The 23,792-nt window shown below is 45.7% G+C and overlaps 2 protein-coding genes across 2 annotated transcripts in view; one reads left to right on the top strand and one right to left on the bottom strand.

Moving 5' to 3' along the window:
• The first annotated feature begins 1,146 nt into the window (after window positions 1–1,146).
• adck2 (aarF domain containing kinase 2) lies at window positions 1,147–10,080 on the top strand. The gene is made up of 8 exons (XM_048256448.1): window positions 1,147–2,686; window positions 2,772–2,918; window positions 3,047–3,175; window positions 3,320–3,415; window positions 4,071–4,316; window positions 5,914–6,042; window positions 8,353–8,406; window positions 8,970–10,080. The coding sequence occupies exons 1-8, from the start codon at window positions 1,808–1,810 to the stop codon at window positions 9,108–9,110; spliced, it is 1,821 nt and encodes a 606-aa protein (XP_048112405.1). The 5' UTR covers window positions 1,147–1,807; the 3' UTR covers window positions 9,111–10,080.
• A 350-nt stretch (window positions 10,081–10,430) lies between these two features.
• Window positions 10,431–23,792, bottom strand: part of LOC125302843 (SRSF protein kinase 2-like) — a 66,433-nt gene continuing 53,071 nt past the window's right edge. Inside the window, 12 exon segments of the mRNA XM_048256161.1 lie at window positions 10,431–13,549; window positions 14,734–14,826; window positions 17,252–17,321; window positions 17,424–17,531; window positions 18,384–18,484; window positions 19,365–19,532; window positions 19,641–20,136; window positions 20,308–20,543; window positions 21,839–22,166; window positions 22,401–22,426; window positions 23,181–23,346; window positions 23,727–23,792. The exon segment at window positions 23,727–23,792 is cut by the window's right edge and continues 41 nt beyond it. Of these exon segments, the coding sequence (XP_048112118.1) occupies window positions 13,365–13,549; window positions 14,734–14,826; window positions 17,252–17,321; window positions 17,424–17,531; window positions 18,384–18,484; window positions 19,365–19,532; window positions 19,641–20,136; window positions 20,308–20,543; window positions 21,839–22,166; window positions 22,401–22,426; window positions 23,181–23,346; window positions 23,727–23,792 (2,043 nt within the window). The 3' untranslated portion in view covers window positions 10,431–13,364.

Here is a 23,792-nt window from a genome sequence, read left to right as displayed (position 1 = left end):
TTTCAAATCTGTTAAAGAGCTGCTCACTTTGTCTGTGGCATGTGAGAGAAGTGACAGCTTGAGAAGCTGAAGACGGTTAGATGACAAGACACCAGTGTCTGGGATTTGAGATGGGAGATGGCTTCAAGTCAGCAAGGGAAAAGGGAGAGAGGGGAGGAAACCAGAGATCATGTTTCACAGAGATAAGGCTCATGGGTGCACTGACCTACTGAGAGAAACAAGACCCTCACCAGACTGCATGTCTGTTGCAGAATGTTGAGAGTTGTTGGAATTGTTAAAACTTATTTTGGAAGTGATTCTTCATTCATTAATTCTTCAGTAGGCTAGGCCAATTTGCCTATTTGCCTTGTAGAAAATAAAAATGCATGTGTAGAAATTATAGAAGACAATCACAAACATCGCATAGTGAAACTGACATCCTACCTTTTGTTGTGCAGAAGAGTTTAGGACAAGGGCCTGTGTTGGGAACTTGGGCGGGACTGGGTCTGGAACATCTGTTCAGCGTATCTCCTACCTTTTGTGTCGGTAGTGCCCTGCTGACACAGCTGTGATTTCAGTGAATGACAGCATGAGAGCATGAGACCCATGTGCAATGAAGTGGATCACGAGCTATCAAGCCTGTTATTAGCCTAACATCTGAACTAAAAGCAAAAAAAAAGACTATAGCCTACCAAAGATTGTTAAGGCTTAACAATCTTTGGCCTACCTACAAGGATCCAAAAAGCACTCCAACACGGCAGGCAGTCATGCATTTTCTTGTAGTTCTCTATCAAGTCGTTTGAAGATTGAAAGAGAGAAAAAAAAAGTAGAACTTATTAGGCTTCAATTCAATTTCACTTCTATTGTTTAATCTAATGCAGTCAAAATAATGTCTGCAACCCTCTTAGCGTTTAGTTCTAAAAATCATCAAACTTTGAGTAAAACGTTTTGACGGCCCGATTGTTTGTCTCCCCCTGCAGGTTACTTTCTGAACCAGTCGATGATAATGCTCAAGTTATTTATGTCCAATGGTTGAATATATAAATATATCAACGGAACTTAATATACAACATTAATTGAATATAAATGTGATAATAGTCGAGTCGTAAAATAGCCTAGCCTAGGTCCACTGTGTTCTCTTCGCTCCGAGCGGAACCATCAACACAGATCCTACAGACTGTACGGAATGTTTCTTGCCAACAACCCGGAAGTTGGTGATGGATTTTCACCGAAAAATGAATGAATACGATGCAAAATGTTGTGTTGTCCTTATAGAGTAATAAGCAATGTTGCCATGGAATGGTACGTGTATTTAGGGATCTTTTGAAAGTGTACGCAAACATGACATGAGTTTAGACCTTCTGCTGTTTTATCAGCTAATATTAACGATTGAGAGATGGTGCCTGTCGATACAGTGCTAAACTTCAGCTGCCTAATGTTGCATGATGACCTCTTTTACTCAAGACAATCATAGCTAATTTAGGCAAACTGCAGTGCCGACCGGAGAGGACAAAGTCTGGTCAGTATAAAAGGCACAGACTAAACTATATATTCGTAGGGGTTACCCGTGATGTTCATCATACTTTGAACTCCATTGCTTACGCAGTTAATTAAATGGGGACATGTTCGTTTCCTACGACAATGATAGGCTGATCTCTGGACTTACACAAACGCTAAAGATTACGTTGTTTGGCATTGTACAGTGGCCGATAACTAGCTGCAAATACTGTAAATGTAATGCATTAGTCTGTGTTTACGTTCAGGAATGATAAGTGTAACGTTATAGATATCTTTGTTTTTAACATCATTTAGTTAAATAAAGCCCACAATGGCAGCTCTAACTGCAAGAAGCTGCTTTCAAAACTTTAGATGCTCCATCCGTCAGTTAGGGCTTTTCCCAGCAGCTCGCCTGGTCCCTCATGGAGCTCGGCTAGGCGAGTCCAGAGCTGCTCATCTGTTGACCAGAGTGCCTAAGACTGCATTGTTATGCTGGGTCGTAGGGCGATGTATGTACACTGCAGCAAGCTGCCAGGAGGCCTTGCTGCCACAGCCTAAAGCGGAGAAGAAGGCCATCGCTAAAGTGCAGGTTCACAAGCTGGTGTTTGTCCTGCGCCTTACTCTGCGAGCTGTGGTTCTCCTGGTCAAATTTGGCCCACTGCTTCTGCTCTTCCCACTGAGTCTGGTGTCAGAGCAATGGGCCTCCCACTGGTTGGATGCCTTGCTCTGGGTCACCGAGACCTCCGGACCCACCTTCATCAAACTGGGCCAGTGGGCCAGCACGCGGCGGGACATCTTCTCACAGGCCTTCTGTGACCGCTTCAGCAGACTGCACGTCCACGTCTGTCCCCACGCCTGGACACACACCAAGGCCTGCCTGAAGAGGGCATTTGGCGAGCATTGGAGGCAGCTCTTTGTGTTCGATAGCAAGGAGCCAGTCGGATCTGGTTGTATTGCGCAGGTGTACCAGGCCAAGGCCAGAGTTGAAGCTGTGGAGGACCCAGACTTCCAGCAGCTGGTGGAGGATCTGGAGAGAGACGATCTGCTGGAAGCCTGGGAGATCCCTGGGCTTCGTAGGACTCTAACTTCACTGCAGGGAATAGTAACGGGTGAAGAGGAACAACAAGCTCATCAAACTGGTCAAGAAAAAACAAGTGAATTTACTAGAGAAGGTCCAGGAAAAGAACATCTGATACCTGTTGCTATAAAGGTAGGTGCACACTCTGATTGCATGCTAGTTCAGGTGTGTTGCAGATTTGTTGAAATTCTGAGACCTTGCTTCTGTTCTAAAATAGGTACTTCATCCCGGGATTAGAAGACAGGTAGAGATAGACTTGCTGCTCATGAAGGCAGGGAGCTGGCTGCTTAATTGCCTACCCGGAGTCAAGTGGCTTAGCTTGCCTGGAATTGTGGAAGAGTTTGGGAATCTCATGACCAAACAGGTAACAGTGTTAAAGCAAAGATTCTGGAATACTTTAGCCTTAATCATCTCTGGCTAAAGTCTATTTGTGTCAAGTGAGTGTAATGTGTCTCCCAGTATTTCACCTTCTCTTTGCACGTTGTCCTTCAGATAGATCTACGTTATGAAGCAAAGAATATCGAGAAGTTCCGGGAGAATTTCCGCGATGTGCATTATGTCAAGTTTCCCATCCCCCTGAGACCATTCGTCACAAGGACGGTGCTGGTGGAGACCTACGAGGTGACTGATGACCCCTCAAGTTCACATCACTCCTCTCACTTCTGTAGTGTCATCTCATTTGTATTAATGAGCTATGCCCCTGTACTACAAATCACTTACCACTTGTATAACGGTAATGTGTATTTTTTATTTTTTTTATTTCAGGAGAGTGAACCAATCTCCAGGTATCTCCAGGGAGATGTCCCTATGGAGGTGAAGCAGAGAATAGCAAGGATGGGAGTGGACACGCTGCTAAAGATGGTAAGATCGTCTACTGGAAACATTGGGTCTAATACGACTTATTTATTATTAACTTATTATTGGCTGTGCCATATCATACTGCATCGTATATTGTGATCATTCCACTATATCGGAATAATTTTTCGTATCGCAATATTGATAATATACTCGTGTCATCATGTTTTGCATAGTATTGTGTGCAAATTGCATGTTTATCTATATGCAAAAAGGTGTCCATGGTTTTTTTTGTAGAGTTGCAAGCACAATTTATTTTAGTTTTTAACTAAACGCAACTGTTAAAATGTATTGCAGTATGTGTTAACTTTGTATAACTATATATTATTTGAAGATTTTATGACATTGTCTCATATCATATATCAGCATTTCTCCTCTGCGTTTTCTTTTTAAGTATATTTTTTGGGCGTTTTGCCTTTTGTTTAGGACAGTAAAGATTGACAGGAAGTGAGTGGGAGAGATGGGGTGGGATCGTTATATGACTCGGGCCGGATTCAAACCTGCGTTCCCGTGGGCATACATGGTATGGGCGCTGTAGCCTGTTGCCCCACAGCAGCCATAGTCACCCACCCCTACTTTTCACTAAAGTTGTCCTTGTGAGGATTAAGTACATCGTGTTTGCTGTTGTGGTCTGTAGAGTGACCACTGGGTGTGTTGGCAGGTGTTTGTGGATAACTTTGTCCACGGGGACCTGCACCCAGGGAACATCCTGGTGCAGTGGAACCAGAGCGGCTCGGCACAGGACAAGGCCACGCTGACGGACCTGTGGGACACGGTGGTGGTGAGCGTCCGGCCCGCCCCTCCCCCACTGCAGCTGGTGCTGCTGGACGCCGGCATCGTGGCACACCTCAGCGACGGGGATCTGAGGAACTTCCGGGCTGTCTTCACCGCAGTCGTCCTCCGGCAGGTAAAAAACAGTTGCACGTATGCCAAGTGTCACCTCGGTCCTGTGCAAGATACTGTAGATGCTGTTGTGCAGTAGAGAGATCTTGAATCTGGTGAGTTGTTTTTAGAAGAAAATTACATGAAATACAGTCATCATGAAGTAATCTGAAGGACTGTTACATGCACAATTATACAGTATGGCAATTCCACGGAAAATTGACTTTTTGTCACATCCATAACACAGTGAAATGCTTTTGCATTTGTATGATGTGAATGATAACATTCATTTTTTGTACATTTTTTCTCATGTACATTCTTCAGCCTAAAATAGCAAATGCTCAAATTTCATGCAATCATTCACATCATACCATACCATCACATTTTATTGCCGTTATGGATGTTACAAAAAACATAATTTTCCATGGAATTGCCCAGTACCTGTTACAAAAGTAGTCATACATGGCACAGGGTTCCCACACGTCATGGAATTTCTGGAAAGTCAGGTAATTTGATCATTTTTGGGGCAAAGTCATGGAATATCAGGGAATTTTGTTGTAGCGGTTTAACATTTACTTACCACAATACATTAATACAAATGTTTCCACAGAGAATTGGTGTATATCTGGTTATTAAGATTCTTGAACTCTATGCGGCTGCTCTGAAATCATTGGTCGGTATATTGTACCATTCATTATATAGTAAGTCATGGAAACTCAGGTTTTTTGTCAGGGAAAATCAGGAAAAAGTCATGAAATTTTACAATTTTACTTAGAGTGTGAACCCTGAAGCCATTCTTTCCGTCTGATTTTGAATACAGCGCTTCAATTTTCACCAACCAATGTGGAATTATTTGAAATGAGTAGCCAGCAGAAACTTTGTTATGCTGCACTGACCTCATTCAGACATTTACTGCGTAAGTTGGTTCAGTGGTCAGGAGGAATTTTAGACTCTAGACTCATTCTTCCTTGTACCTAGTGGTCCATGGCAAAGCCTCACAACGCAGTTTGACATTAGGATGACCATTTCGGAATACAACATTCTTTGAATGATGTCAAGCTTTCCAAGCCATAGGGCTAATCAAATAGCCTCTCAATTTATAGCTCATGGTTTGAGGTTGGGATGTCCCATTTCTGAGGTGGCAACATTCTGTATAATAAGAAAAAAGTGTTAAATTGTGGCATAACACACAAGTCCATGTCTGGGGATTAACAGAATGTTTTGAAAAGTGTTTTGAAGTCATCATGATTGCTGATGTTTCTCAACCTATTAAATCTGAAAGATTACCATTACCTTCTTTTCCCACTATGAACTCTTCTGAGAGTACCTCCTGTCCTAGTACTACTAACAACTGGACATACTTAATTTAGCACTTACCACTACCTTCTTTATTATCCTGACTATCCTTCAAAAGAGGATAACACCGACAATGTTTAATTATATCAACAAATTAAAAAAAAAACACAGCCAAGTCCAGATGGTCCAGAACCTCAGTCTGGCATTTGCTGCATCCTAGATTATTCCAGTGTCTTGTCGTTTGTGGTTTTGCTGTTAAGAATGTAGAGTTCATAAAAAGCTTGTCCGTGTGTCTGTTGTGAGAGGGACTATGCTGTCTCCACTAGGGCGAGCGAGTGGCAGAGTTGATCCTGCACCATGCCAGAGCCAACGAGTGCCAGGATGTACCACGCTTCAAACGAGAAATGGCCCAGCTGGTGGACCAAGCCCTGAGTGACACCCTCTCTCTTGGGAAGGTACCTACAACATATAAACAAACATCCATCCTTCTTTATCTCATCTGTTGAACTATGTTAAGAAAAAATAGCAAATTATAATAGAGCTATTCGGAATGAGAGGAGGAACCACTTCTCTAAGGTAATTGCTGAAAACAGTGGAAACTCTAGGGTGTTGTTCTCTACCATTGATAGGCTATTGCATCAAACACCTTTTGATACACTCAGTCAGGCATCCTCTCTAAGATGCTAAGAATTTGCAGACTTCTTCAAAAAACAAAGTAATTTCTATAAGGGAGGCTATTGGTAACACAAGTAATATGTTTGATAGTACACCCAAAAACAGCCCCCCAAAATTAAGGTCCTTTAGCACTATTACTCAATCTGAGCTTGGTAAAATTATAACTCAAACCGCTCCTCAACATGTGTTTTAGATCCAATCCCTACTACATTCCTCAAAAAGTATATGATAGCTTAGCTCCCTTTTTTTTTCAAGGTAATAAATACCTCATTAGAAACAGGTATATTTCCAACTGCTTTTAAAACCGCTGTTGTGAAACCTTTTACTTAAAAAGTCAAATCTTGACCATACCAATCTGAGCAACTACAGGCCTATATCAAATCTATCGTTTTTGAGCAAAGTACTTGAAAAAGTTGTTTGTAATCAGTTAAATACCTTCCTCAACGAAAACAGTATCCTTGAAAAAAAAATTCCAATCAGGTTTTAGATCAAATCACAGCACAGAAACGGCTCTAGTAAAATAGTCAATGATCTCAGACTAGCTACTGACTCAAACAAAGTCTCAATCCTTATTCTTCTGGATTTGAGTGTGGCATTTGACACCATTGATCATAGCATCCTAATTCACCGCCTTGCAAAGTGGGTGGGTCTCTGATAATGCTCTAAACTGGTTTCAAACCTACATTACTGGCAGAGATTTTTATATCAGTCTAGGAGATCATGTATCTGAAAAACATGACTGGCCTTTTGGTGTGGCCCCAGGGGAGCTGCCTTGGTCCCCTGCTATTTTCTCTATATATGCTTCCATTGGGAAATGTCATAAGTCAGCATAATGTAAACTTCCACAGCTACGCAGATGATACCCAATTGTATATTTCTGTGGAGCCAACTAACCTTGATGGCCTTTGCTCCCTCACTGCATGCCTAACCTCCATTAATCAGTGGATGAGCAAAAACTTTTGAAACTAAATAATGACAAAACAGAGGTACTTCTGGTTGGACCAAAACTAAAGCGAGATATTCTTAGTAATTTGGGGAACTTGGCACACCAGGTCAAACCAAAAGTAACAAGCCTCGTGTCATCTTAGATGCAGAGTTAAGTTTTAAGCCCCATATCAGTAAAGTTACTCAGACAGCCTATTTCCACTTGAGAAACTTGAGAAGAAAAGATGGCACTCATACAGAGGTTAGACTCTGCAATGCACTTTTCACTGGTCTAGAAATTGGCTTTTAACTAAGACTAAGAAGAGAGAACACATCACCCCTGTGTTGGCTGAACTGCACTGGCTCCCTATTTCCTATAGAATTGATTTTAAGGTTATGTTAATTACTTACAAAGCTCTGAATGGCATAGCACCTTCATATATCTCTGAGCTTTTAATATCTTATCAACCACAAAGGAAACTTAGATCATCCAATTCTAATCTTTTAATCGTACCCAAAGTGCTCCACAAACAAAGTGGAGAAGCTGCGTTTATCCATTATGCCCCAAACTATGGAACACCCTGCCTCTGTACATCAAGCAGGCGAGTTCAGTAAATATTTTAAAAAAAGATCTGAAAAATACCTGTACAGGAAAGCTTTTAGTTAACTCATCTTATCCTGTAGACTACATTTTCAGATTATTCTACATCTGCTACTATTTGAGGGCTTTGCCAGCCAGAAGCAGATGGGCTCCCCCTATTAAGTCAGGTTCTGCTCAAGGTTTCTTCCTGAATATGGGAGTTTTTTACCACAGTTGCCATATGGTTTGTTGGGGGGGGTAAGAGGGTTAAGGCCTCTTATGACGCCATTTTCTATATTTTTGATATGTTGCTGAGTAGATCATAAACAGCAAAGAAAAGTGATTGATAATGACTGACTGACTATTATTGTGTTACATGCTTCAAATGTAAAGCACTTTGAGCTGCACTCTGTGTATGGAAGGTGCTATACAAATAAAGCTTATTATGTTTGGACATGGTTTACTATATCTGCACAAGTCTGCACGACTGCCCTTATCAAAGTACAAAATGATCAATGTCATGTGCCTCCTCATTTATAAACCATATGCACACTTCAACAGCAACATGTTATGTGTCCATCCATAGGTCCAGGTGGCGGAGTTGCTTTCCCGTGTGTTCGGGTTGCTCATCCATCACAAGGTAGGAACATCTCACGGCTCCCCTGTCACCCTTGTGTAGCACTAAGTCAAAACACAGACAGGTCTCTGAGAAGGCCATTACCTGTGTCGTAGCGCCATGGTCTGCTTCATGATTTATCAGCAGTGCTGCTGCTGTTTCCTCAGACCAAGTTAAGCTGGTGCCATTTTGTACATGGAAAAATGGAGTCCAAAGAGAGTGCTGTAATGGTCTGCCTGATTGCATGCCACACTAGATGTTTACTTTCCCATTCTTTACTTTAATCAACTGATCTGGCTGAATGTTGTTTTTAGAGCAGACTCTACATTTTTCTTAAAATGCTGGTCACTGAAATAAGTTTAGCAAGGTGTGTGTAGTTCAGCATTTTGTCTGTTTGTGTCGTCTGGACTGTTCAGTTCCACTCAGCCGTTACTTTCTGGCTAATTATAGTTTTGTCAAGGGGTTCCACAGAGTTAAAACTTGAGATATTGATCATACCAAACATTTCGATCTCTTAAGTCACATGTTCCTGAGAAATATCTCGTACCCTGTTTCAAAGCAACTTAAGGCCTGTTGTCGTCCGGCAGGTGAAGCTGGAGAGCAACTTTGCCTCCATCGTCTTTGCCATCATGGTGCTGGAGGGGCTTGGCCGGTCGCTGGACCCCAATCTGGACATCCTGGAGATCGCCAAGCCGCTGCTGCTCAAGAACTGTGCTTCCCTCCTCTAGCAGCTGCAACGTCTGCCGCCAACGCTGCGTTTGACCATCATCAACACATGACCTCATGCCACCAGGGAACAGATCCAGCTGGGACAACTGGAAGAAAATGCTGTCAGGAGTTAAAGGTTAATGATGCACTGGGCAACTTGATGTGCAACGTTAGTGGTAGATATCAACACATCTTGTCCAGCTAATGGACATTTGTCGTTGCCAGAAATGAATTAGTAGTGCTGGCTGCTCATAGTGTCTGTAATGGCGTTGCCCAAAAAAGGGCCCAGTGTGTCATGAACCCAAACCTACACAGAACTGTCAATGGGGTGCTGCCCGCCTCCCATCCCATGCCCTGGTCTATTGGTCAGAGAAACCCGCCTCCCATCCCATGCCCTGGTCTATTGGTCTGAGAAACCCTCCTCTCAAGTGAAATGTAACAAGCTGTGAACTCTTAATATTCTCTGTGTGCTAAGATTCCTGCCAGTGTCCGGTCTCTGGCATTGCAATGGATCCAAAAACACACAAATTGGGCTGCATCTCTTTTCCATTCAGTGGAGAGTGCCCAAAGCTCTTCACACCCAATGTTCACACCTGGGTAGCCAAGCATGGCAGTTAATCCCTGTTGTAATTCTCCTCAAATTACAGTTTACAGTTCAGACTGTCTGATGAGGTGAGGTTACATCACTCACTCTCTGTTTCAGAGATAATTGGGCATATAATAGCCTTAGTCCTTATGGTTGTTCTTTCCACTAATTCAAAGCAATTACTCTGTCCTAAAATGTTATAATTCCTTTGACTGACAAGTTATCTCAGGTTATGAACAGACTCCAATGTAATCCAATTGTACAGTTCTGTTACAGGCTGACACTAATGATTTGTGCAATGCAAAGGTTCATCCACTTTCAACAAGACATATCCATCATTTTAGATACATAGCTCAATGAAATGGACTGTAAATTATTGAAAACGATTAAACATGCCTTTTGGTTTCTTGTCATATTTTGTACCCTCAGTCATGAAGAGCTGTACCGTCCTATTTACACCATCATGTGATTGGTTGTGCTCATCAGTTCTCAAAAAAAATTCAGTATTCTGATGGCAGTATGCCAAGAACACATTCTGTGCTCTTATAATCTAAGACAGAAAATGACTCATTAAATATGAATCCTATTAATGTAAGACAGCATTGCTTATCACACTTGTTTACGACATCTTGCTATTATTGTTAATCTATGAAAGATACGGGCTCCCTATGACAGCCTTTGCTCCTTAGCTGTCATAAACGTACTGGGTAAAGCCTTAATCACAAAACATCAAAAGCGCCCATTAACACCAGGCATCCATTAATTTACAATTTTATTAAATCTGTCAATGAAAAACACAGACAAGAAGAGACGCAATTCTGTCAAATGTCAGGAAGAACAGTCAGCATGGCTGAAAGAGTGAGATCAAGAGCTTTTGGTGCAAAAAATTCATCATCATTACTATTATTGCAAAAATGTTTGATCAATTTCATCACCATCCCACACGTCCAAACAGAGCAGTACTGTTCCTGTATGAGAGGGGGCCGAGGTGACAACCAAGTGAAAAAAACTAATAATAATAGTACTAATAATAATGATAATAATCATAATAAGAATAATTACAAAAGAAATAAAAACATCTCTAACAGACAAAAACACAATTCAGTCACTGTCACAACACCAGAGAAATTCTTTGTTTATTTTTTTTTCCGACTGTTTAAATGAATTAAATATCGCTTTTTAAAAATATTTTTTCACCATCTACTTTATACTCATTTATTTATTGCGAAAAAATAGGCAACTGGACGAATGGTGGTGGTGGTGGTTATGGTCTGAGAGGCGACACAGTGGACGAGTGATGAGATGGGGTCGGCATTTTCACTGAGAGCTGCAGTGTGCATTGCCCTCGTCGGCCACAAGGGGGTGGGGGAGCACAGTTTCCCATTTCCACCAGCCTCTCTGGCTGGCTGCAGGCGCCCTATTGGCACCGGCCAGGTCCGCTGAGGCCAGCGCCGTTGGCCTCTCTCAAATACAGCCCTCCTCCTTTTGCAATCGCCATTTGCTATTCGTCACTGCTGGCATCGGTCCAATGTTCCATCACTGGGGGTCGAGCGGAATCTCTGGAGTCCTGTACAATGGTCATTTTCCCTGAACGAAAAAAAACAAAACAGAAAAACGCTACCAACGCAAGTGCAATCTCCGCTGGGCCAAAAGCTTCCCCCAACTGCCTCTGGACAGAGTTCAGGAATGGGAGGGACTCCAGGGAGGGAAGAAGCAAGGGAGAGGGGAGGTGCTGGGCCGGTAATGGTGGGGACAGGATCTGAGAACTCAACGTGCTGGAGGAGATGCATCACTGGGGCTGACAGGATTGAGAGGAATGTAAGGAGAGAGAGAGAGAGAGAGAGGGTGTAGGAGGCAGGGATGGGTGGAGGCCGGGGTGCCCTTACAGAGGACACCTGGAAAAGCGTGCGGTGGCTTCCACCTCCCTGGCCAGAGAGAGAGAGAGAAAGCAAACAAATATGGGAAAGGAAAACAAAAACAATCGAACAAAACGGTTCAAAACTCGAAACAAACAAAATGTCAAATTCACATCTGAACACACCGTGTCAGTCCCCAGTCATCCATGCCGCGCTTTCGCAGCGAAACAACGAGGAAAAGAAACGTCTCTTAAGACCGAGCGATCCAAACCAGTCTTGCTTTCTCTTTGTTTAGATTCTTTTTTTTGGGGGGGGGCAGGCTGGGGTTGTTTGTTGTTTGTTTTTGTATTGTGGTTATCCACCCCCCCAATCCATGTGCACTGCAGGATCTGGGTCATGCAGCTTGGCGCAGGTCTCAGGGGCTTCAGGGAAAGGGGCTCGTATGGTATTTTTTCTTTTTTTTTTTTGGGTGAGGGGAGCTTGGACAGGGTTTCAGGGGAATGGGACTCAGGGATGTAAACAGTTCAGCGGCAGGACTTTCCGTCCTCAACATGGGGTCCGTAGCTCAGCTTAAGAGCTAGTCAGGGTTGTGGGACAGGAGAGCAGCCCAAAAACAGAGAGAGAGAGAGAGAGAAAGCGAGCATGAGAAAGACTGACCGAGAGAGACCAGGAAGGAGAGGTGGGCCCGAAACAGAACTGTGAACCGGTGCAGGCAGACCGTCGGGGGTCAAGAAGCGTGGACGTTGTGAACGTTGTGTGTGGCAGTTATGTATAGACCGGTACCCACATGAACGCACTCTCGTCCGTTTCATCCGCTGCCACATCCTTGAGTGCAGGAGACGGACATGACGAGAGCTAGTTCATGCCGAGTGGTCTGTGAGAGAAGGCAGGTTGTTGAGGCTCAGTGTTAGCTACATCACTTCAGTCAGCAGCCTGGTGAGGGGGGTGGTCTTTTGACAAGACGGCAGGCAAGGACATTCAGGAGAGCTCAGCCAAAGGCACAGCTTTTTACGCCTCCCCAGAGAAGGACAACCACAAATCCCTATCAGAAGTATCAAGAGATCCTGTACGGTAGGAGTTCCATGTATGTTATCATGCACGTTTTGAGTTCCGTATGTGATGGCATCAGAAGTTAAGTCACACGTCCACAGCTCTGCATCTACAAACACTGTAACCTGGATCTACTGTATGGTAAACGTTACATTTTACCAATAGTAATTTCAATAGCAAAGTTAGTTACAATATCAAGTGTTAGCTAGATACTAAGAGGTTCCTATAAACATCTGAAGAGCGACAGAAGTCCACCATTTCCTTTGTAAGACTTGGTTTAGTCTACATGAGACGGTGATGTACAGTACTGTAGGTAAGTGAATGTGAAAGGAATGTTGGAATGCCATGTTAATGGAACAGTAAATGCTTCGGGTAGGAGACGCCGTCTACTTGACGTGTGTCCCAATTTCCGACATGCAATGGGAATGTGTTCAAGAACTGGGAATGTGTTAAAAGCCTGTGTGAGGCATGTGTGTGTGTGTGGATGTGTGAGTGAGTGTGTTTAAGGAGTGGCCTTAACCACTGTTGTCTTTTTCTCTCACACTCACACATGTAAAGCGTCCTGGCCCACCTCCTCTCTCCAGTCCGTCCATTTCCACTCCTCTATTCCTCTCACTTTCTCTCTCTCTTTTCTCCTCTCTTCCTCTTTTTTCTTGCTCTCTCTCTCTCTCTCTCTCTCTCTCAAGATGGTGCTTCCCTCGCTCCAGTCTGTATGGAAACAGCGCAGTCCTGGAGGCTGCTGCTGCTGCCGCTGTGAGGTTCGGGGTTCGGGGGCAGCGCTGCTACGAGCTGAGCCAGGGGTGGTTGAGGCACTCCCCGGCCGACGCTCTCTTCTCTGGCACCATCTCCAGCATGGGCAGCAGGAAGTGCGTGAAGTGGCCCGCGTCCTCTGCCGACCAGCCGTACTTCTCCACCAGGACGTCGAACAGCGACCACGGCTTCAGCTTGGTGATGTGTCTCAGCTCGCCTGCAGGGGGCACCAAAGAAGCAGACAAACGCAGAAGGGGAGAGAGAAGGAGACAAAAGGTGATTTTTTTCCCCCACAAATATTTCCCCAAGAAATGTGTACAGACATCAAACCGAATGTGATTGGGAAACACAATGGCGCTTTTCAAATCTGTGTACCCCATGCTACTGTTCCAGAACCAACCCATCAGTTATCACTATCCATTAAGGAATAGCTGAGAATTAACGGCAAGCCTGATTCTAGATCAGCAGCAGGAAGCCCCCCCCACAGACAGACACCCTCCCGGTGAGATGTGGAGGTGGATGAATCACTCGCTAGAGCAAGACTCGGCAGCAGTCTAATATTTACTGGCAGTGCGGTTCAAAGGCGCGCCCCTAATGAAGTCTTCATAACTACAGTCATTAGCGCAGCCCAACTTTGAAATGGGAATACATTGTTCCCTCTCTTCCTCCCGAGGAGTCGTGGAGGAAAACAAACTCTCCTGATCCATCCCACCATCAGTGTCAACAGCATGGGAAAATGAGACGCAAAGCCTCTAAAAGGAGGGTTGCACAAAGACTTCACTTCATATTATAGGGTTGTGTTATTGTAATGATTGTGTTTGGATCAAAACCACTGTGTCTCTGACAAACAAGCAATGTGGATGGTAGAGAGAAGGAGATATACGACAGCAACGGCAGCAGTAGGATGGAAAAGAGAAGACCTGTTCAGTCTGGTTACCTTGGTTACCTGAGCCTGATGAGGGGTGACATCCTGTCACAGAGATACAGAGACTAACCAGAGGGGGGGTGGAATTGCATGCGGGTGCACATACACACACACAAAAACACATACACACACAAACACACACACATCTCTCTCTCTCTCTTTCTCTCTCAAACACACACACATCTCTCTCTGTCTTTCTCTCTCACAAAACACACACACACACACACACACAGTCTTTCACACAATAGAAACTAATTGCTGTATAAGCCCAGAAGTGGAGAGCCAGGTTTGTTGTATCAAAAGGTGTTAAGCGGAAGTCTTCATACAATAGTGGAAAACAAGAAACAGAAAAGAATGAAAGAATGAAAGAACCTGTAACACTCTCCCATGATTTGAGGAGCGTTTGTGTTTGTGTTTGTGTTTGTGTGGGTGGATTGTGGCTGCTGTGGCCTCTGTGAAAGCCACTGTGTTGTTACCTTTCTTGGAGAAGAACTCGCGGCTGTATTTCCCGGCAGCAATCACCTTACGTGGGACCTTCCCCAGAAGCTCCATGATCAGAGCGATGTGATCTGACCCCCGTAGCACCCACGACACATACACACGATTCACACACATACATGCATACACACACACACACATTCACACACGCATACATACACACGGACACAAACATACAGCAGAACAGGTACACCTACATCAGTACAGCATGCACACAAACACATAGGGACTGGTTGGGACCACTGACTACCTGGCCACTGCACACCGGAACAGACCGACTGAGTCTTGGTCAAATCATTACAAATGTCCACTCCTAGTTAGTCACTAACAATGGCCTTGAATTAAATGTCTTTTGAAATGATACTTTCCTGTATCTTTGTGCCCTATACAACTGGGACTTGGTCCTATTCTGGGCCAACAAAGTGAACGTTGCTAAAGGTTTGCTTATACTGCTGGTCTGTTCTGCGGTCGGTTCTGCCTGTCTGTGGGTGTGCAGGTGGACATGTTTAGCCTGTTGGTGGCCCCGCCAGCCTGTTCCCCAGCGCTAGCTACCTCTTCGGTTGAAGAACTCGCGGGAATATTTTCCAGAGAGTGCAAAGTGTCGTGGGATACAGCCCAGCAGCTCAATGATGTGGGCTATATGGTCTACAGAGGAGGAGAGGGACACAGGAGCAGAAACAAGGGAACGGCCAAGGTAGGAGGGGATCAGGAATAGCCAAAGGGTGGACCAACCAGAGAGGAAGGAGGGATGGAGGGAGGCAGGGATGGAGGAAGGGAAATTAAATAAGGCGGCAAAGGGAGGGGAAGAATATTAAGGATCAACAAGGTTGGTGGAGGGGTGGGGAACGAGGGAGGACAGAAAAGGAGAGAAAGAGAGAATGTGTTAGTGAAGCCCCATTACGGGGTAGAAACAGTCTCAGAAGTGGAGAGATGAGCGGAGCTTCTGAAGTCCATTACCCTCAGGGCTGGATTGAATCAGCCTGTTAGCGCAGTGGGAAAGGTCAGAGGTGAGCCAGCCCAATGTCAGAGCTTCTGATTGGTCCTGTTCTTATGCACTTCACCAATAAAAGCACTGACATTACAGACTTAATGATTTCTTTACCTTCAATAAGTCATAGGAAATTGTATCGGTGTTACGTACAGTCTACCCCTAGTGGAGCGGAGTTCAATAAGTCATACCCTTTGAATATTACATTTGTGAGCAATGGGTGTCTCATTTATGAGTGTCAGTGCAGCATATCAGTGACCAATACACAAATGTTAAAGTTTAAAAGCAGATGTGTGCACCATAATGTAACTATAATAAAAGTCTTAAATGGGGGGCACTTTATGAAATGTGAGAGGATGACCAATGAAAAGCTTAGGGAGATGAAAGCTATGAGTCAACTGAAAGAGTGAATGAGAGTAAGGGAGAGAGAGAGAGAGAGGGAGGAAGTGAGTGAGTGTGTGACATAGAGGGTCTGCAGAAGAGAGGCAGACAATTGAGAAGAAGTGAGCTGGTGAATCACACAAGCAGCTCACAGAGAGAGACGAGTGGTCAGATGTGGCTGAGAGGGAGTTAAGGGCTTTGCCCAGTGGACAGAGTAGGGAGATGGGGCAGACGCAGGGAGGAGGGTGAGCAGCAGGGTTAATGTTGATGATCGGGCAGCATGGAAATATGGGTGAGTAGAACAGGAAGGAAATGGCAAACTACAAAACATGTTTTGTAAACAAAACATGGCTTTAAAAATCAAATATAGATGAAGAATTTTTAGATGCGGAGCAACTGGTGTTGCAGACTACTGGGGGCTGCTAAACATATTTACAGATGCACATTCAGTTACAGCTCTTTCTAGTACAGTGTAATGCACATTCAGTTACAGCTCTTTCTAGTAGTACAGTGTAATGCACATTCAGTTACAGCTCTTTCTAGTACAGTGTAATGCACATTCAGTTACAGCTCTTTCTAGTACAGTGTAATGCACATTCAGTTACAGCTCTTTCTAGTACAGTATAAGTATAAAGTGTACAGATGCACATTCAGTTACAGCTCTTTCTAGTACAGTATAAGTATAAAGTGTACAGATGCACATTCAGTTACAGCTCTTTCTAGTACAGTATACGTATAAAGTGTACAGCTGCACATTCAGTTACAGCTCTTTCTAGTACAGTATAAGTATAAAGTGTACAGATGCACATTCAGTTATAGCTCTTTCTAGTACAGTGTAATGCACATTCAGTTACAGCTCTTTCTAGTACAGTGTAATGCACATTCAGTTACAGCTCTTTCTAGTACAGTATAAGTATAAAGTGTACACATTGGAAAATTCTGGCAAATATGTTTCAAAGATCATCACTGTTGCATAAACAACCCACATTTATGGGCACAACCTTTCTGTTTGGAACAATACTGTGTAGGGTATGTGACATGTCATGTGTGTGTGGGTGTGTGTGTGTGTGTGTGTGTGTGTGTGTGTGTGTGTGTGTGTGTGTGTGTGTGTAAGAGTAGAAACTCACCCTCATCACGGGAGTAGTCCTCCCCTGAGTGCGGCTCAAACAAGTAGTCTCCAGTGGCCAGCTCAAAAGCCTGCAAGAGAGGCAGGATAGAGGACAGACAGCATGAGAACGATGATTGGCCAACTTCAGTGACTGGCACAGAAATGGTCCAATAGGAGGCTTGTATTCTCACCATGCAGGCTGTGCTCCAGATGTCTGCGGGAGTGCTGTAGCCAGCCCCAATCAGCACCTCGATGGAGCGGTACTGCCGCGTCTGGATGTCCTCGGTGAAGTGCTTGTGCTGGGGGAGGGAGACAGGACAGGAGATGGGCCTCGTTACCATGGATCAGGAACACACACACACACACACACACACACACTTATACAACTTTATACTGTACACAGGCACATTCAATAGACACAATGTTTATTAATACCATAGAAAAATAGCTGTGTGCTTATGGTACTCAAATACAGTATTATACAATGTAATGCATATGGCCATATTTATGTTATTTACATCATTCACTCTTTCTCTCCCTCTCTCTCTCACACAACCACCGCCCCAACACACACACACACACATTTAAATTCTTTATTTGGATTAGAAGATAAGCAAATATCATGGCATAATCCAAATTTGATAGAAAGAAAACAGCAGCCAATATCCAGTCCATTATGCACATTAGGGGTAAAGGTGGCACCTACGCCTCCATATGTAGAGGCTACCAATTACTGCTGATACAGAGCAATATCTTGTCAGTTTCTTGGCCTTGTTCTTATGTAGTCCACAGATCTGCAGGCCTCGTACACACATCTTGTGCACATGGCTTAAACTACCAAAATTGAGGGCAATTATTTTACAGGTGTAGCCAGAGTTATTGAAAACATTCTACCATGGTTGATATTTTAACAGTTTTGAAGCATAACAGATGTCCATGTAAGCATCGAAAGAGCAACACATTGCTCTCTATTATTATTTGGTTTTGTTTATGTAAAGCACATTGAATGACCTCTGTGTATGAAATGCGCTATATAAATAAACTTGACTTGACTTGACTTGACAATTTCTATTATTGTCGGCTTTGGTGTGTTCATTAATTACAACTATGTCACACACACTCCAACCACTTCCTTCCAGTCTCTCCCTTACCACCCAGCAGGCGTTGCCCAGGTCAGCGATCTTGACTCTGAGGATGTCGGCGTTGCGCGGGTCCAGTGGATTCACCAGCAGGTCGGCTGCTCGAATTTTAGCTGCCAAAGCCAAAGGGTACACACTTACTGAGGGTCAGATGGTCCAGTTGCCACTTCATTACGCCATAATGACATCAAGTCATAATGACCTCTGCTTTAGGACTACATTTCCCACAAGGCATTGCATTACAATAAATGAACAACAGTGAATCCAGTGTTTTGGTGAAACTGAGCCATGCACAGATCATTCTAGGGCCACACAATGCATTCTGCCAAGCCCACGTCAAGCAAATGTAGTGTGGCAGCTCCCTGTCATATGAGCAATTAGCAGCTGTCACATCAGCTGACAAAAAATGACTCTCCTTTCCAGTAACATTTTTCCCCTTTCTATTCCCTCCATAGTCTCTTCTCTTGGCTCTGCATCACACAAACCCATTCTAGCCACACATCCAACTAATTCCTTGTCGGTTTGTCCGCTCTGAAACCTAAGCCCTTCTGTAGCTGCTCCAAGTGCATGCCAATGGACCCCACCACCACTGACTCCTCCAGGCCCACCAATGCTGCATCACACGGGCAACTGAAAGATTCCAGATGAGAAAAGCCCTACAGAGACTATTCAGCCCCACACCTCATGCAATGCCAGCTGACATATATAAATGTTGCAATATTATTGCAGATAAATGGCATACATCCTCCCATCCATTTAAACCAAAACATGTTTGTGAAGATGCGACAGATCATTCTTGTTTGTGTACTGGTATTCTGGTTGTCAAGGACTGCCTGGCTCAAAGCAGACCTGACATAAAATGGGGGGGACCACACCGTAGCGTTCCATATAAAAACATGTTACACTATATCCACTGTATCCATATATCCTGGGTCAGTATGCCTATGGTGGTGTAGGAGTGCGTTTGCGCGGGGGAGAGCCCCTGGCTCGTACCTTTGGGCGTGTCTCCGGTGCTGGAGGAGGAGACTGTGCGGCTGCGGTCTCCGCTGGGGCTGAAGGGGCCCTGCTGCTGCGGACCGTGCGGGCGGTCAGGGCCACCGGGCTCGGGGTCCAGCGGTAGCTCGGGGAAGCGTGGCGAGGTGCCACGGTGGCGTCCCCCACTCCCGCCCCCACGACCAACCACACCCCCACCCACCCCCCCACCCCCGACCACACTCCCGCCCCCGACCACACCCACACCCACACCCCCGACCACACCCCCGCCTCCGCCGTTGGTCAGGACGGGGTTCTCGCCGTTGTAGAGCTCGTACGAGGCGTCGGAAGCGTCGCGGTCGGTGGTGCTGATCTCGGACTCCACCAGCGGGCAGAGCAGCGTTGTGGGGGACGCCACCACACCCAGGTCCAGTGCCAGCTCCTTCACGGCCAGCACCACGTGGCCGTTGGCCTTGGACGCGTCTGTGTTGATGGTGGTGCTGATGTTGATGCTGGTGGAGTTGGTGTTGGTGGAGTTGTTCCTCTGAGTATCTTCCTCCTCGTCCTCCTCATCGTCGTCATCATCATCATCATCATCATCATCGTCCTCATCGTCATCGTCGTCCTCCTCCTCGTCCTCCTCCTCATCTTCCTCCTCTCCCCCCGCCTCTTTCTCCTGCCCGCTGGACTCCTTCTCCTCCTCCACCTCTTTCTCCTGCTCGGTCTCTCCTTTGCACTCCTCTTTCTTTGGCGATTCCTTCTCCAGCTTGGGCTCCTCCTGCTCCTCCTTGTTGTCCTCCTCCTCCTGTCCTCCTCCTGCTCCTCCTCCTGCTCCTCCTCCTGCTGCTGCTGCGGCTGCTGCTGCGGCTGCTGCTGCGGCTGCTCTCCCTCCTCCGCTTTCTCCTCTTTGTTTTTGTTCTCTTGCTCCACTACATCTCTCTGTCCCCCCTTTTCTTCTTCTTCCTCCTCCTCCTCTTCCTCCTCTTCCTCTTCCTCCTCCCCCTCCTTCCTCCTCTTCCTCCTTCTCCTCTTCCTCCTTCTCCTCCTGTTTCTTGTCCTTCGTCTCAGTCTCTCCCTCTGGCTGGGGGTTGGTGGGGCTGCGTGTCTCTCTCTCTGGGCTGGGGTGCTCGTCCACCTCCCCGTCCACTGCGCTCGGAGGGGTCTCCGCCGACGTGTCTGCTACCTGCTCTGGAGCTGCACCTGAGAGACGGCAAATGAGAGAATGAGAGCTGGAAGACTGCGGAATGCACGCAGCATAAACCCCAATGAACTCACTCCAGATATAGTGTGAGGGAAGTCTAGCAGTGAATGGTGAGAAGCAACAAAAAATGAGACCAAAATCAAGCTGACAAATAGAAACAGACAAATTCAAGTCAGACAGAACAATTCAAGTCAAGAGTGAAATCAAACACAAGACATGAGCAGTGCATGAGCCTGGTCTAAACTGCAGGTGATTTGGGGCTTAGAGGAACAGTAAGAGAGAGAGAGAGAGAGAGAGGAAGAGAGAGAGGAAGAGAGAGAGATGGAGAGAGGGAAGAATGAGACGCAGGAAATGGAAGAGATATCCTATCACTCTGGCGCAGTACTGTAGTACGGCAGAGACTCAAGAATAGCTTTGACCCTATGGCCAGGTGTGTGTGTGTGTGTGTGCATTTGTGTTTGTATATGTACGTGTATGTGTTGTTTGTGTATCCATGAGTATGTTTGTATATGTGAGAGTGAGTGTTGTGTATTGTGTGTGTGTGTGTGTGTGTGTGTGTGTGTGTGTGTGTGTGCGTGTATGTGTGTTGTGTGGACACAGCGGGGGTGGCCATGATGTTGGAGACCCGCCAGAATGGGAGCAGCAGATCTCGCCTCATTGATCCTGCAGTCTGATTCTCTCTCCCTTCCTCCCTCTCTCCCTCTCTCTCTCCCTCCCTCTCTCTCTCTCCCTCTCCTCCATCATGGAGCGCAGTCTTGCCATAATGAGAGACTACAATAAGAATATGTAATGGCCTTCTTCTGCAGGCTTCTCTGTGCATGGATGCTGCTGATGACCCAGTTGTGCTGCTGAAAACTTCCTCAATTCACTGTCAGGAAGTCTTAATAAAGACAGTGAAGTTGCACATAATAACCAAAACAGAAAGGAGAAGATTGTTTTATTTATTTTTTAAAGGACCAAGTGTAATGGATGTGAGGAGGAATGCAGAAACGGGATACAGAAAAAACATTGCTTCCATGGCAACCATGGAGGGCTAACAGCAGCTGCATGCATTGCTTTGCTGAACAGGTATTTGTGCTGCTGCTGGGGAGGATCAGTGATATTGATGCTTCCCAAGTGTCATGGGGGAGCTCTCTCACTCATGTGCAGACTCATGTGTAGCAACGTGAGTAGATGGCTTTTGTTGAGGAAACATGCATACGGAGGAACTACAGCACCGCACATCACACGCACACACACACACACACACACACACACACACACACACACACAGGTAACTCCTGGAGGCACTCACAGGTGTGGTTGGTGAGCCGAACAGGCCTCTCCCTCTCTCCCTCGCCCTCATCTTCTTCATCCACCTCGTCATCATCGTCGTCATCGTCGTCCGTGTCCGCCGGTGCGATGGCGGGCCCCGGGGCCGAGCTGGGCTTGGGGGTGGGGTTGTTGGTGGGGGTGGGGGTGGAGATGGTGTCGGGATCAGCGTCGGGGTCCTCATTCTCCCGCTGCTTCTCGGCCTCGCGCTCCAGGGCCTCGATCTCCAGCATGCGCCGCTCCAGCAGCTCAGCCTGCCGCTTCTGCTTCTTCTTGAGCTTCTTCTTCTTGTTCTTGGAGATCTTCCCCACCTGTGATATGACACACACACACAGCACACACACACACACACACACACACACAGCACACACACACACACACACACACAGCACACACACACACACACACACACACACACACACACACACACACACACACACACACTGGTTTTAAATAGGCCATAACCACAGTTAAAGAAACTAATCAGACTGTAGGTGTGACAATAACAGAAGCATGCTGTAAAAGTGTGTGCAACTGAAACTTACCTGTCTAAGCTGAGGGGCTGTGCTGACTGAGAGAGAGAGAGAGAGAGAAAAGAGAGAGAGAGAGAGAGACAGAGATGGATAGATAGAGAAAAACAAGTGTCAAGCGGTGAGCCAAGGCAGAGTCACCAAATCATATATCTCAAGACTCAGAGAGCACACATGCATTTGTGCAGAGCATCTTCAAAGCAGCGCTCGCTCTATTAATGACCCCTAAATGCACCAGGCCCACTGAAACCAGTACAAAAACACTGCGCTTAGATCGCTTAAACGCACCATACGGATCTTTGGTTTCCTGGAGTTTCTTGCTCAAGTGGAAAGAGGACTTAATGAAACTAATGCGAGACAGTCCTGCGCCTCTGTCCTAGATCCATATTAATAGGCCATTTCTATTTTTGATGCCCGAGCCCCACCCCTCCTACATAATGGAACACTGCCTCCACGCTGCCAGCTGCCGCCTATAGGTGCCGCCGCTCAGGATGGAAGACCCAGAGTCCGAGGGAGCAGTGGACCAGTGAAGTGTTTCAAATCAAAAAGGCTCCTTGATGCTGAACGCACTCGCTCTGAATGGAGCAAGGGAGGCACTTCACAACAACAGAGCGGGGAAGCTGCTAGCGCTACAAAAGAAGGCCACTGTGTGTGATGAGTCCAAGCGATCCTTTAGAGAGAACAGCAGGACAAGGCTGGACGCTGGGGAGTCCGCGCGCCGCGCCCGAGACCTGCGCGGGGGACTAAGACGGATGGGTGTGCGGGTGGCAGGAGAAAGATGGCGGAGGGTGTCACCTGCAGAGCCGGAGGGAGGAGGGGCTCCGGCTTTCTGCCACTCGGTGGCCTCCACAGCCATGCGGCGCACAAAGGCATCGTCCACGCACAGCAGGATGTTCTCGGGCTTGATGTCCGTGTGGATGATCTTACACTTGCTGTGGAGGTAGTCCAGGCCCTGCAGAACCTGGTTGACCAATCAGAAGCACATTGAAACAGACAAACAGACAAACAAACAAACAAACACTAGATTAGAATGTTTTTCCCCTGGGAAGGTACTTCACTTCAGGTTCTTTATTTTTGGGGGATACTACTGGCATATAAGCGGTTGGTCATTTGTCTAGAAATGTTTTCAAACATTTTATGTTGAACAAAATCAATAGAAAGTTATGAAATTACATATAAAATCAAAAATCTTTTTAGGTGTTTTTTTTTTTTAACTGAACTGAACTGAACTGAAATGACTTCTGAGCATCTCCCATCCTCTACCACTTTGGTTTGTATGCTGCACTGATAGAAGAGGCTGAGAAAGCCCAATAAGTGGTATTTTTGAAGCATGTGTTTTACCTGTCTGATAATACTCTTGACACAGGGCAGTGGCAGGCCTTGGTAGTTAGACTTAATAATCCACTT

This window comes from Alosa alosa, chromosome 11 (genome assembly GCF_017589495.1).
Source record: "Alosa alosa isolate M-15738 ecotype Scorff River chromosome 11, AALO_Geno_1.1, whole genome shotgun sequence".
Classification (NCBI taxonomy): domain Eukaryota; kingdom Metazoa; phylum Chordata; class Actinopteri; order Clupeiformes; family Clupeidae; genus Alosa; species Alosa alosa.
Note: the sequence above shows the minus strand (reverse complement) of the source record. Positions and strands in the feature narration are given on the sequence as shown.

Bases quoted from the DNA above. Each gene is read 5' to 3' on its own strand.
- adck2 (XM_048256448.1), top strand. From the start codon at position 1,808: ATGGCAGCTCTAACTGCAAGAAGCTGCTTTCAAAACTTTAGATGCTCC. The intron at 2,919-3,046 runs GTAACAGTGTTA...GTTGTCCTTCAG, and splicing joins GGAATCTCATGACCAAACAG to ATAGATCTACGTTATGAAGC. The intron at 3,176-3,319 runs GTGACTGATGAC...TTTTTATTTCAG, and splicing joins TGCTGGTGGAGACCTACGAG to GAGAGTGAACCAATCTCCAG.